General features: G+C 40.4%; 2 protein-coding genes, 1 long non-coding RNA gene and 1 pseudogene across 3 annotated transcripts; all 4 read left to right on the forward strand.

The window, feature by feature from the left end:
- Window positions 1-324: 324 nt before the first annotated feature.
- Window positions 325-3,317, forward strand: LOC109481605 (leucine-rich repeat-containing protein 15-like). The gene is given in 7 exon segments (XM_019784190.1): window positions 325-741; window positions 873-945; window positions 1,104-1,176; window positions 1,307-1,677; window positions 1,680-1,793; window positions 1,796-2,028; window positions 2,030-3,317. Coding segments are annotated over 4 exon segments (1,686 nt in total). The 5' UTR covers window positions 325-741; window positions 873-945; window positions 1,104-1,176; window positions 1,307-1,313; the 3' UTR covers window positions 3,005-3,317.
- A 7,137-nt stretch (window positions 3,318-10,454) lies between these two features.
- LOC109481603 lies at window positions 10,455-19,627 on the forward strand (annotated as a pseudogene).
- Window positions 19,628-20,141: 514 nt separating this feature from the next.
- LOC109481608 lies at window positions 20,142-20,715 on the forward strand. The gene is made up of 3 exons (XR_002140916.1): window positions 20,142-20,277; window positions 20,401-20,465; window positions 20,633-20,715. It is a non-coding gene; the product is annotated as an uncharacterized LOC109481608 (long non-coding RNA).
- Window positions 20,716-22,043: 1,328 nt separating this feature from the next.
- Window positions 22,044-23,485, forward strand: LOC109481604 (leucine-rich repeat-containing protein 15-like; the record flags this gene model as incomplete). The annotated part of the gene is made up of 1 exon (XM_019784189.1): window positions 22,044-23,485. A coding segment is annotated over exon 1 (1,437 nt), but the record flags the coding sequence as incomplete, so codon positions are not given.
- Window positions 23,486-23,493: the final 8 nt, after the last annotated feature.

Consider the following 23,493-nt stretch of genomic DNA (forward strand, 5'->3'; position numbering starts at 1 on the left):
GTGTGTGTGTGTGTTTGTGTGAGTGTGTCTGTGTGAGTGTTTGTGTGAGTGTTTGTGTTTGTGTGTATGTATGTGTGTGTGTGGTGTGTGTGTGTGTGTGTGTGTGTGTGTTTGTGTGTGTGTCTGTTTTTGTGTGTGTGTGTGTGTGTGTGTGTGTGTGTGTGTGTGTGCACGTGTGTGTGTGTGTGTGTGTGTTGTTGTGTGTGTAGTGTGTGTGTGTGTGTGTTTTGTTTGTGTGTGTGTGTGTGTGTATATGTGTGTGTGTGTTGTGTGTGTGAGTGTGTGTGTGTGTGTGTGTGTGTGTGTGGGTGTGTGTGTGTGTGTGTGCACGTGGTGTGTGTGTGTATGTGTGTGTTTGTGTCTGTGTGTGTGTGAAGGAGTCTGTGTGTGTGTGTGAATGTGTCTCTGCATGTGTGTAAATGAGTGGGTGGGTGACTGTGTAACTTATAATGTCCTATATCCATGCATATTTGTGTAAAGAACAAATACTTCACATGATAGTCAGCACATATCCTGATGAATATTTTATATTTACCATCCTGTTCAATGTCCAGTCAAGGTAACTGATTGTCATATGACTCACACCAAGTCAAAGTACAGGGTAGACTATTTGAGTTACAACAACTCGTGACGCAGCTCTAAAGTAGAGGAACAACATTTGAGCTCAGCAGGGCCAAGGAGAGAAGACGCCCCACAAGTCTGAAGTTCTGTCTTCAAAAGAACTTGGCACAAACCAGGAAGGTACTTGGACTTTATTTTAAGTAGTCAGCAGAGGAACATTATGTAACTTTTTTGCACTGATGCTATTCCCTGATTCCAAACAGGGCGACTAAACTACTGTAACAATAACCTGCACCACTTTGTCGTTACAGTTTTTGTGCAGATAATTTGGAACCCCGGTTGTGGCTGCCAGCTGTGAATCTTCTCTGCATCACTATAATCTAGGTATGTTTCTGTAGCAATTTCTAAACAATTTTAAAAGAAGTACTATTAAATAGGAACAGTAATTAAGATTCTTGTATGTAAAGTTTATTCATTGAGTATTCAAAGTCATGCACTCAAACAAATATTAATGTCAATTCTTTACAATGGACTGTTTCCAGGTTTGACAACCCAGCTGACGAGTCTCTAACCCAATAGTTGACGGGTGTCAGTCTTCACAGCATCAGTATCGAGGTGAGTTTGATCCTACTAACATGGTTGTATGAAGAAGTGATACGTCAACTAGAAGTGTAAAATGTAATCAATAAAAAGTAATCACGAAACATTACATTTATTTTAGTATCTTAATCCTGCACCACGACAGGTACTGCATGATGGGTAAGCCAGCAGGTGTGCTGATGTTCCTCCTGGTCATCCTTAAGGTGTTGGGAACAGCAGAAGCTGATTGCAGCTGCACAGCTTGGTTCATTTCAGTCTGTAACTGCAGATATCAGGGCCTCACCAGTGTTCCTCAGGACCTGCCGACAACCATCACATGGCTGGATTTGGGAGGGAATCAAATCACAACGTTAAGTCAGTCTGATTTCTCACGTTATAGGAGCTTAGAGACTTTATGGCTTGGTTTCAATAACATTTCTACCATCAACAGCCAGGCATTCTATCACCTGTCAAACTTGACCACATTATCGCTTTCAGGTAACAGTCTAACAATCCTCAGACCTGACATGTTTGTAGGGCTGGAAACTTGGAGGAACTTTATCTGCGCGGTAATGACATCAGTGATATTCAGGCTGGAACTTTCAATTCAACACCACAACTGAGAAGCTTGCACCTGTATAATAACAAGTTAACACCCTCAGATCTGACATGTTAACAGGGCTGGGAAACTTGACAACCTTCATCTATATGATAATGACATTACTGATATTCAGGCTGGAACTTTTGATCATACACCACAACTGAGAAAGTTTGCACCTGTCTAACAACACGTTAACACACCTCAGATCTGGCATGTTCACAGGGCTGGGAAACTTGAAGTACCTTTATCTATATGATAATGACATTACTGATATTCAGGATGGAACTTTTTAACTCAACACCACAACTGAGAAAGTTGAACCTGGGTTATAACAAGTTAACACACCTTAGATCTGACATGTTCACAGGGCTGGGAAACTTAGTGCCACTTGATTTAGACAATAATAAGATCACTGATATTCAGGCTGGAACCTTCAATTCAACACCACAACTGAGAAAGTTACACCTTCGTTATAACAAGTTACCAACCCTCAGATCTGACATGTTATCAGGGCTGGGAAACTTGGAGTACCTTTATCTATATGATAATGACATTACTGATATTCAGGCTGGAACTTTTGATCATACACCACAACTGAGGTACTTGGCCCTGCATAACAACAAATTAATAACCCTTAGATCTGGCATGTTCACAGGGCTGGGAAACTTGGGGGCCCTTTCGCTAGGCAATAATGAGATCAGTGATATTCAGGCTGGAACTTTTAACTCAACACCACAACTGAGTTACTTGTTCCTGTACAACACCCAAATTCAAACCATTCCATCCAACTCGCTGACAAGTCTGATGCAACTGAGGTTCCTGAAACTGTCTGACAACAGCATCACAACATTTCCCTTTGATGAGTTGTCAAGACTTCAAAGACTTTATCAACTTGACCTTTACAATAACCAACTGACAACCCTTCCCTCTATTGCCTATGACATACTTTCATCCATCTCTACTGTAATCATTGGCAACAACCCCTGGCAGTGTGACTGTAGGATGGTGGGCTTTAGGTTGAAAATGAACGGGTCTTATCCATTTGAAAACCAGATCACTTGTTCCCAACCTGACAACCTCCATGGGCTAGAGCTTAAACATGTCAGTCCTGAAGATCTGATTTGTGAAGATCCAACAACTGGTTTGATGTCCCCAGTTACTTCCCCTCCACCTACCACAGTAGCTACGGAGATCCCAGAACCCAGTACTGTCCAGAACTCTTCTATAACATCTTCACCTGTTTCTGGTGTCTTTTCACCTTGAAAACAAACCGACCCTGCGCTCACTTTGTCCCTACTTGGTCTTCACTTCTTGGTGCTGTTTTTGGTTCAGTAGCTGGTGCTGTCCTCATCATCAGTGGCATCTAGCCTCCGTAGCTAGGCTTATAGAACTGGGGGCTTATAGGCTGTTTTCTGATTAGCCCAGTTCAACCAGGCCGGCTATGTTGTCTATATGCAATCAGAAAATAGCACGTAAAAGCTCCCAAAGACCCTGAAGACCCCCAAACCCCCAGTTTTTGGCTTGCTATGCGGAGGCTAGGTGGCATCATTTTCACAGTCAGGCAGTGCAAAAGGAACAACAATACTCCTCCCAAACACCAAATTGTTGTTTTTGACAACACCAGGTACAGCGTGTGTACAGTAAAATACATGTAGTGAGCATGGTGAAACAGAGAAGATGTAGTCCTTAAAAGGAAACCTTGCACTGAGAACTCTAGACCCAGATGCGCATATCAAAAGCTTAGCATTTAACTTTTCATGAGACATGCTACTGGATTTTTTTAGCATTTTGCACATAATTTGTTAAAAATGATGGTAAAAAGGAAGACACAAGATTTGGTAGATACAACAAAGTTTAACCCAGAATCTGATGCATGTACATGTATACATGAATCAATGTCAGTTGTATGACTTCATATAAGAGGGCCTTTTCTTTCATTATGATCGGATAGAAGTATACAAGGTCCCTTAAAATTTTAGGTAGACTCAAACCTGCAGCACAGACTCCAAACCAACTTCCAGTGCCTAACATTTTGTGGTCTGTTGTTAGGGAGTTCCCCACACACACATGCTGACACTCAACTGTACAAACATACATAAACAAGCACAAATCACATGCAAAACAATATCTGCATATGTACATGGAAGCAACAACCAGCCTGAATATCATGAAATCAGCATGTGACATAGCTAATCTTGAGACTAAATACTTGGTCCCTACATTTGATGTCCTTAAAAATCCATTTTCTCAGCCCAGAGCACAGCAATAAGGACGTGCTCCTTACTGTGAACTGTCCAGCAGTGAATAAAGTTCTAAATGTTGAATTAACTGTTCTCCATAACCACAGAAATATCACACCAAAGTGTGTAAATTGTAGATGCATGTACATATACCTACATGTATAATTATTATAATAATTATAATGATTGTAACTTGAAAACCACAGAAATATCCCACTGTCTAGCAGCTTGAACTAATGTAAGGGACAGATACTGGGCAAATATTGAATGTTTTTAACAGATCTAGATTCAAACATTTTCTGAGTGTACTGGTTTTCAAAGTAGCATTATCAAACTGTGCAGAATGATCCAGATTACATTGTATGAATTGTACCTGAATTACATTAAGACAATATTATTTGCAACATTCACTTATTGGAAAACTAACCTTGCCAAAATGTCAACTATATCTGATCAGCCCTGTCAAAGTTTTATCAAAGTGTGCAAATATTGTAGATGCATGTGCATAATATGTATATTACCAAGATGACATGTAAAATGTTCAATCCTCACAGCTGAATTAGCTTCCAATTGATGGTAAGTGTATCTAGAAATATGTCTTGTAATTGTGATGTCAATTTTGTCAGTCTAAGAAAAAGTGAGAAGCAGAATCTATAATATACCATATAGACCTGTACAAGACTTAGTCATGATTGTAACTGGCAGCCAATATCTTACACTACCAGTCAGAACTTGGCTAGACATTATTGTCCTACTTTTATTATAATCTGGATTAGGTCAGACTACCTTCTTAATGTACTATGAGCGAGCACAATACTTCAATTCTTTGTCAGTTGACGAGTACATGAAACTTGTCTTGGTTACTGTCATACATTTGTACATGTAGCCACTGTGACAGTAGTTCTGATAGTTTGCAGTAACTTACATCAGTTAATATATAGATTAATTTTACAAAATTTAAGTAGCTGACTTTATTTCACCGTTATTTTCTACAAGTACACAAGTACACAGTCAAGCATGTACTAATGTACGTGTGTATGTAATTAGCTTTTTGTGGTGTTTATGAAGTTGATGTATCATTAATTAGTCTTTATATGATTAACTTTGTGTCATTTAGGGATGCTTTATTAATTAACTAAATTCAGTGTTTTACTCACATTAACAGGTTTTCGTGTGTGTTTGTGTGTCTGTGTAGATGTGTGTTTGTGTGTGTATGTGTGTGTGTGTGTGTGTTTGTGTGTGTGTGTGTGTTGTTTGTGTGTGTGTGTGTGTGTGTGTGTGTGTGTGTGTGTGTGTGTGTGTGTGTGTGTGTGTGTGTTGTGTGTCGTGTGTGTGTGTGTGTGTGTGTGTGTGTGTGTGTGTGTGTGTGTGTGTGTGTGTGTCTGTGTTTGTGTGTGTGTGTGTGTGTGTGTGTGTTTTGAGTGTCTGTGTGTTTGTGAAGGAGTCTGTGTGTGTGAATGTGTCTCTGCATGTGTGTAAATGAGTGGGTGGGTGACTGTGTAACTTATAATGCCCTATATGCATGCATATTTGTGTAAAGAACAAATACTGCACATGATAGTCAGCACATATTCTGATGAATATTTAATATTTTACAATCCTGTTCAATGTCCAGTCAAGGTAACTGATTGTCATATGACTCACACCAAGTCAAAGTACAGGTTAGACTATTTGAGTTACAACAACTCGTGACGCAGCTCTAAAGTAGAGGAACAACATTTGAGCTCAGCAGGGCCAAGGAGAGAAGACGCCCCACAAGTCTGAAGTTCTGTCTTCAAAGGAACTTGGCACAAACTTCAAGGTACTTTTGGACTTTTTTAGTATGCATCATGTTGGTACATTATACTTAATACTGCCCTGTTGCTATTCACTGATCCCAAAATGGAATGTCAAACTAACAATAACACTTTTTTGTTACTTCCAGGGTTTGTGCAGACAATTGGGAAAGCCTTGGTTGTAACTGACAGCTGTCCATCTTCTCTGCAGCACCATAATCTAGGTAAGTTTGGTCCCAGCGATCAACCTCGTACATCAACTAGTAAACAATTGTTAAAAGGCGGAATGAATAATCTTATATAACTTTTTACTCTTGTAGCTTTTTCCATAGAATATCCAAAATTAAATAAAAAAGTATATAGATGCTAATAAAATGATTGTTTCAATTATCATTCAGGTTCCAGGTTTGACATCCCAAGTGTACAGTTCTGGCTGGTGAATAGCTTTTATTTGTTTATTTATTTGTTTATTTACCATTTGCACGTATATTAAAAACAATTACACAATCAAATAATAATAATCAAAGAATGTGCGGGGTAGGCCAGAAACCTGGGTGGTTTTTCTAGAGGCCTACCCCAAGCAAAGATAACTTATGACAAAACATATTTGAATTAAACATCAAAATTAAACAATGAAATAATTAAACAATGATTAATTAAACAAAATCAAGACACAGAAATAATAACTGAGGTGTATAAACTAACTAAAACGAAATTAAACAAAAGTCTTATACCTGTAATTCAGGTAGATGTTACAGATTAAACTGATTAAATAATTAACATAAGAATTAACGATTAAAACAAAGTATTCACAATAACAAGGAAAACAAACAAATCAGATTGTGGATGTACTGGGATTTTGTAGGAAAAAGTTTTTAAGAAGTTTTTTAAATACAGGAGTTGACTGGCAGTTTTGTAACAGTTGGCTTAACTTATTCCAGACGATGGGGCCTCTATACGCTATTGAGAATTGTTTTTGTGTAGATTTAGTCTTGATCGGCCTTAAATGGTTATGTTGTCTCGTATTGTGCTGGTGAATGTCTGAGTTGAATGTAAAAAAAGTGTTGAATTGATCTGGTAAACTATTGGTATTATGAACGATTTTATGAACAAAAATAGGCTATTTGTAATTTGTTTAAGTCATATACATTTATGATTTTTAGTTCACGAAACAGAGGTGCTGAGTGTGCTGTGAAGTGTGTATTAGCTGCAATTCTAACAAAGTGTTTTTGTAGTTGATAGAGTGGTTTAATTGAAGTTGTGTAAGTGCTCGCCCAAATGAAATTGCAGTATGATAGATACGGATATATTAGACTGTAGTATAATGTTATAAATATTCTTCGTGGGAGGAGGGTCTTTATATTTCTAATGATGCCTATGTTCTTATGAATCTTATTGCAAATCAAATCTATATGTATCTTCCAATTAAGTTTTTCATCTATAAGTATTCCTAAAAAGCGAGTGTGGTTTACTTGATTGATACGTTTATTATTTATATATATGTGGGCTTTTTCTTTATCATACTTCTTTTTTGGTCCAGAAAAATAATAAAACTTGTCTTCTTTATATTAAGGGATAACTTATTCGCCTTGAACCATTGACTGACCTTTTCTAATTCTGCATTTACCGTTGTCAATAGAGTATCAAAATTACTGTGTGACATAAATAAGTTTGTATCATCTGCGAACAACAAAGTAAAAAATTTATCTGATACTAATGCTAAGTCATTAACATATATTAAGAATAAAAGGGGGCCTAATATGGAGCCTTGCGGAACTCCACAAGTTAAGGGTTTCTGAGAAGAATTGATGTTTCCATTTAGAGACGAATTGTTTTCTGTTACTTAAATAATCTTTCAGCCAACACAGGACGGACCCATCAAATCCATAATTTAAAAGTTTTTCATGAAGTATGTTATGATCTACCGTATCAAATGCCTTAGATAGGTCAAGGAATATACCAATGGTGTATTCATTCTTTTCAAGGGCTGCGGTGATTTTGTTGATGAGCTGCAAGAGTGCCATATATGTTGAGTGTTTTTTTCTAAATCCATACTGGTGGGTGTATAAGATATTATTAGTTTCCATGTGGCTCACTATCCGTTTATATACGATTTTTTCTAGGATTTTTGAGAAGACTGGTAATAGTGATATTGGGCGATAGTTAGTGAATACGCACGGATCCCCTGCTTTATGTAATGGAATAACCTTTGCCGACTTTAACTCAGAGGGAACCTTACCACTTTCCAAAGAAGTCTTGAATACATGTGTTACTGGATTTAAAATTTCTGTAGCGATCTGTTTTAAAAGACTGGCACTGATTTCATCTTGTCCTGGCGTTGCATTTTGTAAATTGGTGATTATGTCGTAAATTTCTGTCGATGTAGGAGCCTCAAAAGAACTTACAGGAGGATAGGATCTAGAGTCTTGGAGATATGATAAGGGTGAATGGTCAGTTATATCGATTTCTTTCGCTAAGGACGGGCCAATGTTGACAAAGAAATCATTAAGTTTTTCCACTATATCTTTAGGATCAGATATCTCTGTAATTTTGTTCATGGAATTTGGTAGGAAGATTATTTGTTCCTTTTTCCGGTTGAGAATTTCATTAATTACTTTCCAAGTCTTTCTTATATTATTTGATGCCGCCGTGAATTGGTCTTGGTAATATTTTCTCTTTGACATACGAATCAGACGATTGAATTTGTTTCTGTACGTTTTATATCTTTGTAATATTAATGGTGTAGGATTCCTTACATATTTCTTATATAGCCTATTTTTCCTAATAGATGACTTACGCAGCCCTGTTGTAAACCAAGGTTTGTCGATGCCAAGGTGACGCTTTGTTGAGATTGCCGTAAGTGGAAAACATTTGTCGAAATGTGAAGAAAAGATTTTTAGGAAACTTGTGTAGGCAACATTTGTATCTGTACAATACACACTGTCCCAGGTTTCATCTGATAATGCCTGTTTAAATCTCTCGATATTACTCCTGGTAAATTTTCTGCATTTGCGTTTTTCATTTTCTTTGTTTACATCTCTGTTGTGTTCAAAATTTATAATGTAAAATATTGGAAGGTGATCAGATAAGTCCGTGACAAGTAGACCCGATGTGTGTGTATTAGATAAGGAGTTAGTCATAATATTGTCTATTAGTGTTGCTGTTTTATCTGTTATTCTTGAGGGTTTGGTGATAGTTGGATAGAAGCTTACCGAGTACAGACTATTTAGGAAGTCTGAAGTTAATGAATGACTTTCGTTTTTAAAAGATCAAGATTAAAATCACCAACTAGGTAACAGTTTTCCTTCTTTATCAATAGCATCTAAGATTGGTGTAAGGTAAGTTATAAAGTTTTATATCCGAGTTTGGAGGCCGGTATATGCAGCCTATTATAACGCCTTTTTGTTTTGTTAATGGTGACGGTGGGAGTTCTATAAATATTGATTCAACTTCTTTTTCAACTTGTACTGTAAGGTCATTTCTCTCAATAAATTTTTGGCTCTCATGTATCAGTATTGACACCCCCCCACCCATTCGAGCTGATCTACATTTGTGTAATGAAGTGTAGTTTGGTACATCGTACAAGTATGCGGTAGTGTCTTGCAGCCATGTCTCGGTGAGACCAATAATTGTAAATTCATGGTGGAGGGTGGACAGGTAATGTACGAAGTGGTCATGATGACGTGGTAGGCTTCTAATATTTAAATGTAGAATTGAAAATGCACTCTTGGTTAGCGTGTTGCACAAAGTATTAAATGAATTTTCTGTATAGTACTGACATGAAGTGTTTGCTAAGCTTCTTAAGAAGTTTACGTCAGGGTCCCAATCGTCTGTATAATGCGTGCTATTGTCGTTTTCGTCATTCAGAAAAAAAGGGTCAAAAATCAGATTGTCATTTTCTAATGATGAAAATGCAGTTTGAGTTCCTTGTTTGGTAGACCCAGAAGTATTTGACGTTGTCATTATTTATAGCTTAGAACAATAAAGACAATAACATTACGTAAATGACACATAGATTTAATTAAGACACTTCCTGATTCGTTTTCTTTTTGATGATCAGTCTGTCAAAACTGATTACAGCGTAGTCCCCCCGTAGCCTAGCCGCCTTCATTTCGGGTAGCAGCTCGGCCCGTCTTTTGCGCACTAGTTCTGAGTAATCTTCATTGACGAAGATGGGCGTGTTTTTGAGGTTGGTTCTTGCTCTGCTCAGTATCACTTGCTTGTCCTTATAGCGTAGTAGCTTGGCAACTATTTGCCTTGGGCGAGAAGCTTCTTTCTTGAAGGGACCATTCCTGTGGGCTCTCTCGATTTCAATAGTTTTCGAGTCCAGTTGTAGATGTTTTGTCAAGATGTTACGTACTTTGACTTCTGTTTCGGCCCATGTTTCCTTGCTGTCATCTGCTACTCCGTCAATCACGATGTTGTTTCTCCTGCTCTGGTTTTCCAGGTAGTCGATCTTCTTCTCCAGGTCAGGAGTTCCTTGAGGCTGGGGATTGTTCACATGATCCTCGAGTGTCAATCATCACAACAGCTGTATCGAGGTGAGTTTGATCCTACAAGACTTGTCAAAGTACACAGTCAAATGAAGTGTTATGTTCTTTATGACTTTCAAGTCAAACATGCACAGTATAGTATCTGTATCCATACATTGTACCATGTGCAATTGTCGTGCAATAAAGTTATAAGATTAGTGGTCAATATCATGTCAATATGACATGCCTTACATCTCGTACCAGGAAAAACGTGCATGATGAAAAAGAAGCCAGCAGGTGTGCTGATGTTGCTCCTGGTCATCCTTAAGGTGTTGGGAACAGCAGAAGCTGACTGCAGCTGCACAGCTTCAGCCTGTGCGTGCCACGGTCAGGGTCTCACCAGTGTCCCACAGGACCTGCCGACAAACATCACGGAGCTGGATTTGGGATATGATCATGAGCTGAATTTGGGAAGTAATAGAATCACAACTATAAGTCAGTCTGATTTCTCACGCTATAGGAGCTTAGAAGATTTAGAACTTGATAACAATCACATTTCTATCATCAATAGCCAGGCATTCTATCACTTGTCAAAGTTGACTAGATTATTGCTTCATGGGAACCGGCTAACAATCCTCAGAGCTGACATGGTCACAGGGCTGGGAAACTTGGAGGAACTTCAGTTACACGGTAATGATATCAGTGATATTCAGGCTGGAACTTTCAGTCCGACACCACAGCTGAGAACCTTGTCCCTGGGTGGCAACAAGTTAACACACCTCAGACCTGACATGTTCACAGGGCTGGGAAACTTGAGGGGCCTTTCGCTGCGCAATAATGACATCACTGATATTCAGGCTGGAACTTTCAATTCTATGCAACAACTGAGGTACTACTTACGACTGCAGGGCAACAAGTTAACAACCCTTAGAGCTGGCATGTTCACAGGGCTTGTAAACTTGGATGACCTTCAGCTAGATCATAACGAGATTGATGACATTCAGATTGGAACTTTTGATTCACAACTGAGGGTCCTGAAACTGTCTGACAATAACATCACAACATTTCCCTCTGAAGAGTTGTCAAGACTTCAAAGACTTTCTGATCTTTACCTTCACAATAACCAAATGACAACTCTTCCCTCCACGGCCTATGACATACTGGCTTCCATCACTGATGTAAACATTGACAACAACCCCTGGCAGTGTGACTGTAGGATGGTAGACTTTAGGCTAAAAATGAATGGGTCACGTCCTTTTGAAAACCAGGTAAATTGCTCCCATCCTGACAACTTCCTTGGGCAAACGCTTATAGATATTAACCATGAAGATCTGATTTGCAAAGAGCCAGCAATTGCAAGGTTTCAAACAATTGTAAACATCCCCTTGGTACAAGGAAAGTCTATACACTTAGCCTGTGAAGCGTCAGGAATCCCCACACCAGATATCACAGTCACTCTCCCTTCTGGACTGAACGTTACTGTTCTATCGGTTGGGAGGGTGACTGTGGATGTGAATGGTAACATTGTCATAAGAGATGCCACATCAGCAGATGTTGGCCTGTACACTTGTGTTGCAGCAAGTCCTGTTGGGTCCACATTTGACAGACTATCCATTGATGTCATCTATGAAGAGCCAACAATTGTGAGGTTTGACAGTTTTGTGAACACTTTGGTAGAGGGAGAGACTCTCTTCTTGATCTGCGAAGCTTTAGGAATTCCAACACCAGAGATAAGAATCATTTTCCCATCTGGACACAATGCAGCTTTAGATGTGAATGACACCATCACAATCACCAATGTCACTGCAGCAGATGCTGGTTTATACGTCTGTATTGCAGAAAGTCCTGTTGGTTCCAAATTTGCCACACTGTCTGTAGATCTATCCTATGAAGAGCCAAGTATTCTTTGGTTTGAGAAATTTAACAGTGATCCATTGGTACAAGGAGAGACGTTTCATTTGGTTTGTGAAGCTACAGGAATCCCCACACCAGACATCACAGTCATTCTCCCATCTGGACTGAATGCTACTGCTGAGTCTAGGGGGAAAATGAATGGTGACATCGCCATAGCCAATATTACTACTGCAGCAGATGCTGGCCTGTATGTCTGTGTTGCAACAAGTCCTGTTGGCTCCACTTTTGCCACCCTGGTCATACAAACAGTCCCCACAACGGTTTTAACACCATCAGTGACATCCCCTCTTACTACAACTGTAAACAGCCCAGAAAGCCTCACTGACCTTGACTCTGCTACACCCTCCTTCTCTCCACCTGTTTCTGTTCCCTCTTCACCTCCACCAATCACTGTGGCTACAAGCAGCCCAGACCTGTACAGCACCACTGACCAGGACTCTGCTATAACCTCTCCACCTGTTTCTATTGTTTCATCACCTCTAAAACAGCCTGAACCTGCCCCCAGTTTCTCCCTGGCAGTCCTTCTTGGTGCTGTCTGTGGTTCTATAGCCGGTACCCTACTCATTGTTGCCATTATTCTCGCTATCTGGTGCAAAAGAAACAACAGCCAGGGTCCTCCCAAACGCCCAGACTTCAGTGTTGTTTTTAACAACACCAACACCACGACTACTGTGATCACCAATGGGCACAATCTGACAGGGCAAACTCAGCCCCAACCAACTCGGCCAGCCTCCTCCCAGTTCGAACCTTACGCAGACGTGCAGCCTCCTCCAAAAGGTGCATTTCCAAGCCAGACCGCTAGAGGGCAGGCCCTCCGACCACCCAACAGGAGCAACAATGAACCTCCCCCGGTCCCCCCTCCCCGCACAGCCAGTGCTACTGGGTATGAGAATATCCCTGAGCACGCCTACCAACCTCTGGCAGTCACTAGGAATCAGCCTGACAATGGTCAGGATGCTTCACATCACTACCAGTCACTAAGAAGGACATAAAGAGATTCTAAAAACCAAAAGATTTAATTCCCACCCTAATAAGATTAAAAAAGGCCAATTAGACAAACAACCAGCCTGAATTTCAAACCACTCTCAGCTTGCACAGCCTTTATATATATACATAAAGAGATAAATGTAAGACAGTCACCCAGAAGAACATAAATTAGATTCTGAAAATTTCAAAACTCCCACCCTTAATTAAGATAAAACAAGCCAATTAGACAAGACTAAAAATCCAGCCTGAATGTCACACAGTTATGTTTAAGAGTCGGTGATGCATGTGATAGTTACATACAAGTACAGTCAAAACACTCTTACTCTTAGCTAATGTACAGGCTTATGGTGATAGCAAGAGATAGGAATAGCCATCTAATGATAATAATTTGTTGTAGAGTCATGATTGGATGAAAATAATATTGTAGTCAGAAGGATCTATTTCTAAAAGCATTTTGTTGGTTTGGTTATATTCATTGTTCAGAAGCTTATTATATAGTAAATGCTTAAATGATTTGAAGGACTTTAAAAAATAGAATCTGATAAATTGTAAAAAGTCATGATTAATATTTTGTGTTTTGCTTTTCTTTCTCATAGATCCAAAAGCTAAGTATTTCTAAACATGATGAAAAGTTTTGTTATAATTGTTTTGTATGTGGTGTTTATGAAGTCTTTGTATTGTCAGTGTTGTGTGTGTGTTTGTGACACTGTATGTGTGTGTGTGTGTGTGTGTGTGTGTGTGTGTGTGTGTGTGTGTGTGTGTGTTTGAGTGTGTGTGTGTGTGTGTGTGACACTGTATGTGTGTGTGTGTCTGTGTGTGTGTGTGTCTGTGTGTGCGTGTGTTTGTGTGTGTATGTGTGTGTGTTTGTGCGTGTGTGTGTTTGTGCATGTGTTTGTGTGAGTGTATGCATGTACATGTTTGTGTGTGTGTGACTGTGTATGTGTGTGTGTGTGTGTGTGTGTGTGTGTGTGTGAGTGTGTTTGTGTGTGTGCTTTGTGTGTGTGTGTGTTCTGTATCTGTATCTGCATTGTATAGCCGGTATAACCGCCTTTCGGCATAACACACCAGCTGTGTGTGTGTGAATGTGTGTGTCACAGTGTACATGTTGTACATGACAACTTGTAATGCGGCCATATACCGCTATATGTTTGTTTGTGTAACCTATTAATATTGTGCACATGATAGTGAGCACGTATGCTGATGAATATTTAACTGTCCTGGTCAATATCCAGTCAAGAGTACTGTGTCATGCCATGTTCAAAGTTCAAATCAGGCTTTTCTAGTTACGACTGGTTATGACTGGTTGTGACGCAGTTCTAAAATAGACGAACAACATTTAAGCTCAGCAGGTCCAAGGAGAGAAGACATCCCACAAGTCTGAAGTTCTGACTGTCTTCAAAAGAAACTTTTGACAAACTTGGAACTTCAAGGTACTTTTGGACTTTTTTAGAAGGCATCATGTTGGTACATTATACTTAATACTGCCCTGTTGCTATTCACTGATCCCAAACAGAATGTCACAACTAACAATTACACTTTTCTTGTTACTTCCAGGGTTTGTGCAGATAATCGTGAAGCCTTGGTTGTGACTGACAGCTGTCTATCTTCTCTGCAGCACCATAATCTAGGTAAGTTTGGTCCCAGCAATCAACCTCGTACATCAACTAAGTAAACAATTGTTAAAGGCGGAATGAATAATCTTAACTTTTTAGTCTTGTAGCTTTTTCCATAGAATATCCAAAATTAAATAAAAAAGTATATGATGCTAATAAAATGATTGTTTCAATTATCATTCAGGTTCCAGGTTTGACATCCCAAGTGTACAGTTGCGGCTGGGGAATAGCTTACAGGTGTCAATCTTCACAACATCAGTATTGAGGTGAGTTTGATCCTGCAAGACAGTACACACGTCAAATGAAGAAGAAGTAGTGTTATATTCTTGCAAGATGTAAAATCAAACATGCACAGTATAGTTTATCTGTATCTGTATAGCCGGTATAACCGCCCTTTGGCGTAACACACCAGCTTCTGTATCTGTATAGCCGGTATAACCGCCCTTCGGCGTAACACACCAGCTTCTGTACCTGTATAGCCGGTATAACCGCCCTTCAGTGTAACACACCAGCTTCTGTATCTGTATATCCGGTATAACCGCCCTTTGGCGTAACACACCAGCTTCTGTACCTGTATAGCCGGTTTAACCGCCCTTCGGCGTAACACACGTCCAGCTTCTGTACCTGTATAGCCGGTATAACCGCCCTTCGGCATAACACACCAGCTTCTGTATCTGTATAGCCGGTATAACTGCCCTTCAGTGTAACACACCAGCTTCTGTATCTGTATATCCGGTATAACTGCCCTTCTTTGTAACACACCAGCTTCTGTATCTGTATAGCCGGTATAACTGCTCTTCAGCGTAACACACCAGCTTCTGTATCTGTATAGCCGGTATAACCGCCCTTCGGCGTTACACACCAGCTTCGCAGGCACGCGGCGCGGTGGCAGCTAGCTATATCACACCGAACGACTTGTTACACTCAATCTTTGCACATTTAATTGCAGGAGTTGTTTAAAGCTTTCTAGTGATGATGCCCCAACTGTGCTTGGTGGCAACGAGTTCCAGTCTACAATAGTTTCTGAACTACGAGTTTCTGAACACCTCAATTCTTGGTTGATAACTCTGATATTTGAAGGCATGACTATTTCTTGTTCTTTTCTGGGCTGGTGTCAGATACTTAGTGGTTGGTACGTCCACCAGTTTATTAGTCATTTTGTACATCATTTTGTACATCAGTCTCAACATTCTACAGCTGTCTTCCAGAGACCCCCACTGTAGGTTTCTTTTCATTTCCGTTACACTAGCACCCTTTTCATAGTTGTTTGTGCAGAATCTTGCAGCTTGGTTCTGTACCCTTTCCAGTTTCGTCTTTCTTTGTATATGGAACCCATACTGTTGCGACATATTTAGGTTCGGTCTTACAAGCGACGTGTATGCAAGGTGTATGCAAGTGATTTTACCCTTGTTGGACATGACCACAGATTGCGCTTATCCATAATCACTCCCAATGTCTGTTTGGTCTTCGCAGTGATGTTGTTAACATGCGTGCCCCACTTCAGACTACATTTTGTACTTGTCAATGTAACACCGAGATACGGATGGGTTTTTGTTGTTGCCAAAGCTTGACCACAGAATAGGTAGCTAGTTATATTTGAGGTTTGTTTCTTTGTTATATGCATAATGTACATATTGTAGCATTTTTCTGGATTAAACTGCATGAGCAAATCATTTGCTTGTATTGTATATGTTGTCAGTATCACGTCAATATGACATACCTTACATCTTGTACCAGGAAAAAAACCTGCATGATGAAAAAGAAGCCAGCAGGTGTGCTGATGTTCCTCCTGGTCATCCTTAAGGTGTTGGGAACTGCAGAAGCTGACTGCAGCTGCACAGCTTCAGAATGTGACTGCCAGAGACAGGGCCTCACCAGTGTTCCTCAGGACCTGCCGACAAACATTACACGGCTGAATTTGGATTGGAATCAAATCACAACCATAAGTTAGTCTGATTTCTCACGTTATGGGAGCTTGGAGACTTTAGAACTTAGATGGAATCACATTTCTACTATCATCAGCCAGGCATTCTATCACCTGTCAAACTTGACCACATTATCGCTTTTAGGTAACAGTCTAACAATCCTCAGACCTGACATGTTTGTAGGGCTGGGGAACTTGGAGGTACTTAAACTGCAATATAATGACATCACTGATATTCAGGCTGGAACTTTCAATTCAACACCACAACTGAGAACCTTGTACCTGCATAACAACAAGTTAACACACCTTAGATATGACATGTTCACAGGGCTGGGGAACTTGCAGGAACTTCATCTGTACTATAATGACATCAGCTATATTCAGGCTGGAACTTTCAACTCAACACCACAACTGAGAGGCTTGTGGCTGTACAACAACAACATTCAAACCATTCCATCCAACTCGCTGACAAATCTGCTGCAACTGAGATACCTCAGTCTATCTGACAACAGCATCACAACATTTCCCTTTGATGAGTTGTCAAGACTTCAAAGACTTTATCAACTTGACCTTTACAATAACCAACTGACAACCCTTCCCTCTATTGCCTATGACGTTCTTTCCTCCATCTCACGTGTAGACATTGACAACAACCCCTGGCAGTGTGACTGTAGGATGGTTGACTTCAGATTGAAGATGACCGGGTCACGTCCTTTTGAAAACCAACTCAATTGTTCCCAACCTGAAAACTTTTATGGACAAAAATTGATAGATATCAATCCAACAGATCTGCTCTGCGAAGCACCGACCATTGCAAAGTTTCAAACAATTGTTAACATCCCCTTGGTGCAAGGAAGTATCAATTTATTCTGTGAAGCATCAGGAATCCCCACACCAGACATCACAGTTATTCTCCCATCTGGACTTAACGCTACTGTTGATTCAGTTGGAAGGGTGACTGTTGATGTGACCGGTAGCATTGTCATAAGAAATGCTTCAGCAGTGGATACTGGCCTGTACACCTGTGTTGCAGTAAATCCAGCTGGCTCTGCTATTGCCAGACTGTCCATTGATGTCATCTATAAAGAGCCAACAATTGTGAGGTTTGACAGTTTTTTAGAGGGAGAGACTCTCTTCTTGATCTGTGAAGCTTCCGGAATCCCCACACCTGACATCACAGTCATTCTCCCATCTGGACTGAATGCTACTTTAGATGTGAACAGTACCATCACCATCACCAATGTCACTGCAGCAGATGCTGGTTTATATGTCTGTATTGCAGACAGGCCTGTTGGTACTGCATTTGCCACCCTGTCTGTAGATCTGGCCTATGAAGAGCCAAGTATTCTTAGGTTTGAGAAAGTCAACATTGATCCATTGGTACAAGGAGAGACGTTTCGTTTGGTTTGTGAAGCGTCAGGAATCCCCACACCAGACATCACAGTCATTCTCCCATCTGGGCAACATGCTACTGTTGAGTCAGATGGGAGAGTGACTGTTCATATAAATGGTACTGTTATTATAACAGACGTTACTGCAGCAGATGTTGGTTTGTACGTCTGTATTGCAGCAAATGTTGTTGCCTCAAAATTTGCAACACTGTACGTTGACATTGAACACAAATCCACAACTGCAGTAATGCAGACACTCCACAAACCAGAAACCAGCAACTACCATGGACCTACCCCCAGTTTCTCCTTGCCTGTCCTCCTTGGTGCTATATGTGGTTCTATAGCCGGTACCCTGTTTATCGGTGGCATCATTCTTGCTATCTGGTGCAAAAGGAACAACAATTTTTCCAAACGCCCAGACTTCAGTGTTGTTTTTAACAACACCAACACCACAACTACAGTGATAACCAATGGGCAGGATCTGACAGGGCGAACTCAGCCCCAACCTATTGGTCTATCTTCGGATGCCAGCAACCCCCAGCTTATCCCACGGCCAGCTTCCTCACAGTTCCAGCCTTATGAAGACGTGCAGCCTCCTCCAAGAGGTGCAGTTCCAAGCCAATCCGCTAGTGGGCAGGCCCTCGGACCACCCAACAGGAACAGCAATGAACCTCCCCCAGTCCCCCCTCCCCGCACAGCCAGTGCCACTGGGTATGAGAATATCCCCGAGCACGCCTACCAACCTCTGGCAGTCACTAGGAATCAACCTGACAATGGTCAGGATGCTTCACATCACTACCAGTCACTCAGAAGGACATAAAGAGATTCTAAAAACCAATAGATTTAATTCCAACCCTAATAAGATTAAAAAAGGCCAATTAGACAAACAACCAGCCTGAATTTCAAACCACTCTCAGCTTGCACAGCCTTTATATATATACATAAAGAGATAAATGTAAGACAGTCACTCAGAAGAACATAAATTAGATTCTGAAAATTTTCAAAACTCCCACCCTTAATATAAAAAAGCCAATAAGACAAGACAAACAACCAGCCTGACTATGGACAAGATGCTTCACACCACTACCAGTCACTCAGAAGGACCTAAACAGATCCTGAAAATTGTCAAAACTCCCGCCCTTAATTAAGATAAAACAAGCCAATTAGACAAGACTAAAAATCCAGCCTGAATGTCACACAGTTATTTTCAAGAGTCAGTGATGCATGTGATAGTTACATACAAGTACAGTCAAAACACTCTTACTCTTATCTAATGTACAGGCTTATGATGATAGCAAGAGATAGGAATAGCCATCTAATGATAACCTAGTAATTTGTTGTAGAGTCATGATTGGATGAAAATAATATTGTAGTCAGAAGGATCTATTTCTAAACGCATTTTGTTGGTTTGTCATATTCATTGTTCAGAAGCTTATTGATTTGAAGGACTTTAAAAAATAGAATCTGATAAATTGTAAAAAGTCATGATTAATATTTTGTGTTTTGTTTTACTTTCTCATAGATCCAAAAGCTAAATATTTCTAAACATGATTAAAAGTTTTGTTACCTATTGTTTTGTATTTGGTGTTTATGAAGTCTTTGTATTGTCAGTGTTGTGTGTGTGTGTGTGACACTGTATGTGTGTGTGTGTGTGTGTGTGTGTGTGACACTGTATGTGTGTGTGTGTGTGTGTGTGTGTGTGTGTGTGTGTGTGTGTGTGTGTGTGTGTTTGTGTGTGTGTGTGTGTGTGTGTGTGTGTGTGTGTGTGTGTGTGTGTGTGTTTGTGCGTGTGTGTGTGTTCTGTATCTGTATCTGCATTGTATAGCCGGTATAACCGCCTTTCGGCATAACACACCAGCTGTGTGTGTGTGAATGTGTGTGTCACAGTGTACATGTTGTACATGACAACTTGTAATGCGGCCATATACCGCTATATGATTGTTTGTGTAACCTACTTATACTGTGCACATGATAGTGAGCACGTATGCTGATGAATATTTAACTGTCCTGGTCAATGTCCAGTCAAGAGTACTGTGTCATGCCATGTTCAAAGTTCAAGTCAGACTTTTCTAGTTACGACTGGTTGTGACTGGTTGTGACGCAGTTCTAAAATAGACGAACAACATTTAAGCTCAGCAGGTCCAAGTAGAGAAGACATCCCACAAGTCTGAAGTTCTGACTGTCTTCAAAGGAAACTTTTGACAAACTTGGAACTTCAAGGTACTTTTGGACTTTTTAGTAGGCATCATGTTGGTACATTATACTTAATACTGCCCTGTTGCTATTCACTGATCCCAAACAGAATGTCACAACTAACAATTACACTTTTCTTGTTACTTGCAGGGTTTGTGCAGATAATTGGGAAAGTCTTGGTTGTGACTGACAGCTGTCCCTGCATCATAATCTAGGTAAGTTTGGTCCCAGCAATCAACCTCGTACATCAACTAAGTAAACAATTGTTAAAGGCGGAATGAATAATCTTAACTTGTTAGTCTTGTAGCTTTTTCCATAGAATATCCAAAATTAAATAAAAAAGTATATAGATGCTAAAATGATTGTTTCAATTATCATTCAGGTTCCAGGTTTGACATCCCAAGTGTACAGTTGCAGCTGGGGAATAGCTTACAGGTGTCAATCTTCACAACATCAGTATTGAGGTGAGTTTGATCCTACAAGACAGTACACACGTCAAATGAAGAAGAAGTAGTGTTATATTCTTGCAAGATGTAAAATCAAACATGCACAGTATAGTTTATCTGTATCTGTATAGCCGGTATAACCGCCCTTTGGCGTAACACACCAGCTTCTGTATCTGTATAGCCGGTATAACCGCCCTTCGGCATAACACACGTCCAGCTTCTGTACCTGTATAGCCGGTATAACCGCCCTTCGGCGTAACACACCAGCTTCTGTATCTGTAGAGCCGGTATAACTGCCCTTCGGTGTAACACACCAGCTTTTGTATCTGTATATCCGGTATAACTGCCCTTCTTCGTAACACACCAGCTTCTGTATCTGTATAGCCGGTATAACTGCCCTTCAGCGTAACACACCAGCTTCTGTATCTGTATAGCCGGTATAACCGCCCTTCGGCGTAACACACCAGCTTCGCAGGCACGCGGCGCGGTGGCAGCTAGCTTATATCACACCGAAGGACTTGTTACACTCAATCTTTGCACATTTAATTGCAGGAGTTGTTTAAAGCTTTCTAGTGATGATGCCCCAACTGTGCTTGGTGGCAACGAGTTCCAGTCTACAATAGTTTCTGAACTACGAGTTTCTGAACACCTCAATTCTTGGTTGATAACTCTGATATTTGAAGGCATGACTGTTTCTTGTTCTTTTCTGGGCTGGTGTCAGATACTTAGTGGTTGGTACGTCCACCAGTTTATTAGTCATTTTGTACATCATTTTGTACATCAGTCTCAACATTCTACAGCTGTCTTCCAGAGACCCCCACTGTAGGTTTCTTTTCATTTCCGTTACACTAGCACCCTTTTCATAGTTGTTTGTGCAGAATCTTGCAGCTTGGTTCTGTACCCTTTCCAGTTTCGTCTTTCTTTGTATATGGAACCCATACTGTTGCGACATATTTAGGTTCGGTCTTACAAGCGACGTGTATGCAAGGTGTATGCAAGTGATTTTACCCTTGTTGGACATGACCACAGATTGCGCTTATCCATAATCACTCCCAATGTCTGTTTGGTCTTCGCAGTGATGTTGTTAACATGCGTGCCCCACTTCAGACTACATTTTGTACTTGTCAGTGTAACACCGAGATACGGATGGGTTTTTGTTGTTGCCAAAGCTTGGCCACAGAATAGGTAGCTAGTTATATTTGAGGTTTGTTTCTTTGTTATATGCATAATGTACATTTTGTAGCATTTTTCTGGATTAAACTGCATGAGCAAATCATTTGCTTGTATTGTATATGTTGTCAGTATCACGTCAATATGACATACCTTACATCTCGTACCAGGAAAAAACCTGCATGATGAAAAAGAAGCCAGCAGGTGTGCTGATGTTCCTCCTGGTCATCCTTAAGGTGTTGGGAACTGCAGAAGCCTGCAGATGCACAGCTTCAGGCTGTTTCTGCATTGGTCGGCGCCTCACCAGTGTTCCTCAGGACCTGCCGACAACCATCACAGAGCTGGAGTTGGGACATAATCAAATCACAATATTAAGTCAGTCTGATTTCTCACGTTATAGGAGCTTAGAGACTTTAGAGCTTAACAATCACATTTCTACTGTCAACGGCCAGGCATTCTATCACCTGTCAAACTTGACCACATTACGGCTTTCAGGTAACAGTCTAACAATCCTCAGACCTGACATGTTTGTAGGGCTGGGAAACTTGGAGGAACTTTGGCTGGACAATAATGACATCAGTGATATTCAGGCTGGAACTTTCAATCCAACACCACAGCTGAGATTGTTGTACTTGAAATATAACAAGTTAACAACCCTCAGATCTGACATGTTCACAGGGCTGGGGAACTTGGAGAGGCTTTCGCTAGAGAATAATGACATAAGTACTAGTGATATTCAGGCAGGAACTTTCAATACAACACCACAGCTGATATACTTGTACCTGTATGACAACAAGTTAACAATCCTCAGATCTGGCATGTTCACGGGGCTGGGAAACTTGCAGGGACTTTCTCTATACAGTAATGAGATCACTGATATTCAGGCTGGAACTTTTAATCCAACATCACAGCTGAGAATGTTGGACCTGTATAACAACACGTTAACACACCTCAGGTCTGACATGTTCACAGGGCTGGGAAACTTGGAGTACCTTCATCTGGGCTATAATGACATTACTGATATTCAGGCTGGAACTTTTGATCATACACCACAACTGAAAAAGTTGGCCCTGTATAACAACAAATTAATAACCCTTAGATCTGACATGTTCACAGGGCTGGGGAAACTTGGGGGGGCCTTTTTTCTGCGCAATAATGAGATCAGTGATATTCAGGCTGGAACTTTTAATCCAACACCACAACTGAGAAACTTGTACCTGTATAATAACAAGTTAACAACCCTCAGATCTGACATGTTCACAGGGCTGGGAAACTTGGAGAGGCTTCGGCTGTACAATAATAACATCAGTGATATTCAGGCTGGAACTTTCAATCCAACACCACAGTTGGAATGGCTGGCCCTGTTTAACAACAAGTTAACAAGCCTCAGAGCTGACATGTTCACAGGGCTGGGAAACTTGGAGTACCTTAATCTAAACAATAATGACATCACCGATATTCAGGCTGGAACTTTCAACTCAACACCACAACTGAGATACTTGTACCTGTACAACAACCAAATTCAAACCATTCCATCCAACTTACTGACAAATCTGATGCAACTGAGAGAACTTAGATTGTCAAACAACAACATCACAACGTTTCCCTTTGAAGATTTGGCAAGACT

This window comes from Branchiostoma belcheri, unplaced genomic scaffold (genome assembly GCF_001625305.1).
Source record: "Branchiostoma belcheri isolate BF01 breed outbred unplaced genomic scaffold, Haploidv18h27 scaffold569, whole genome shotgun sequence".
NCBI lineage: Eukaryota > Metazoa > Chordata > Leptocardii > Amphioxiformes > Branchiostomatidae > Branchiostoma > Branchiostoma belcheri.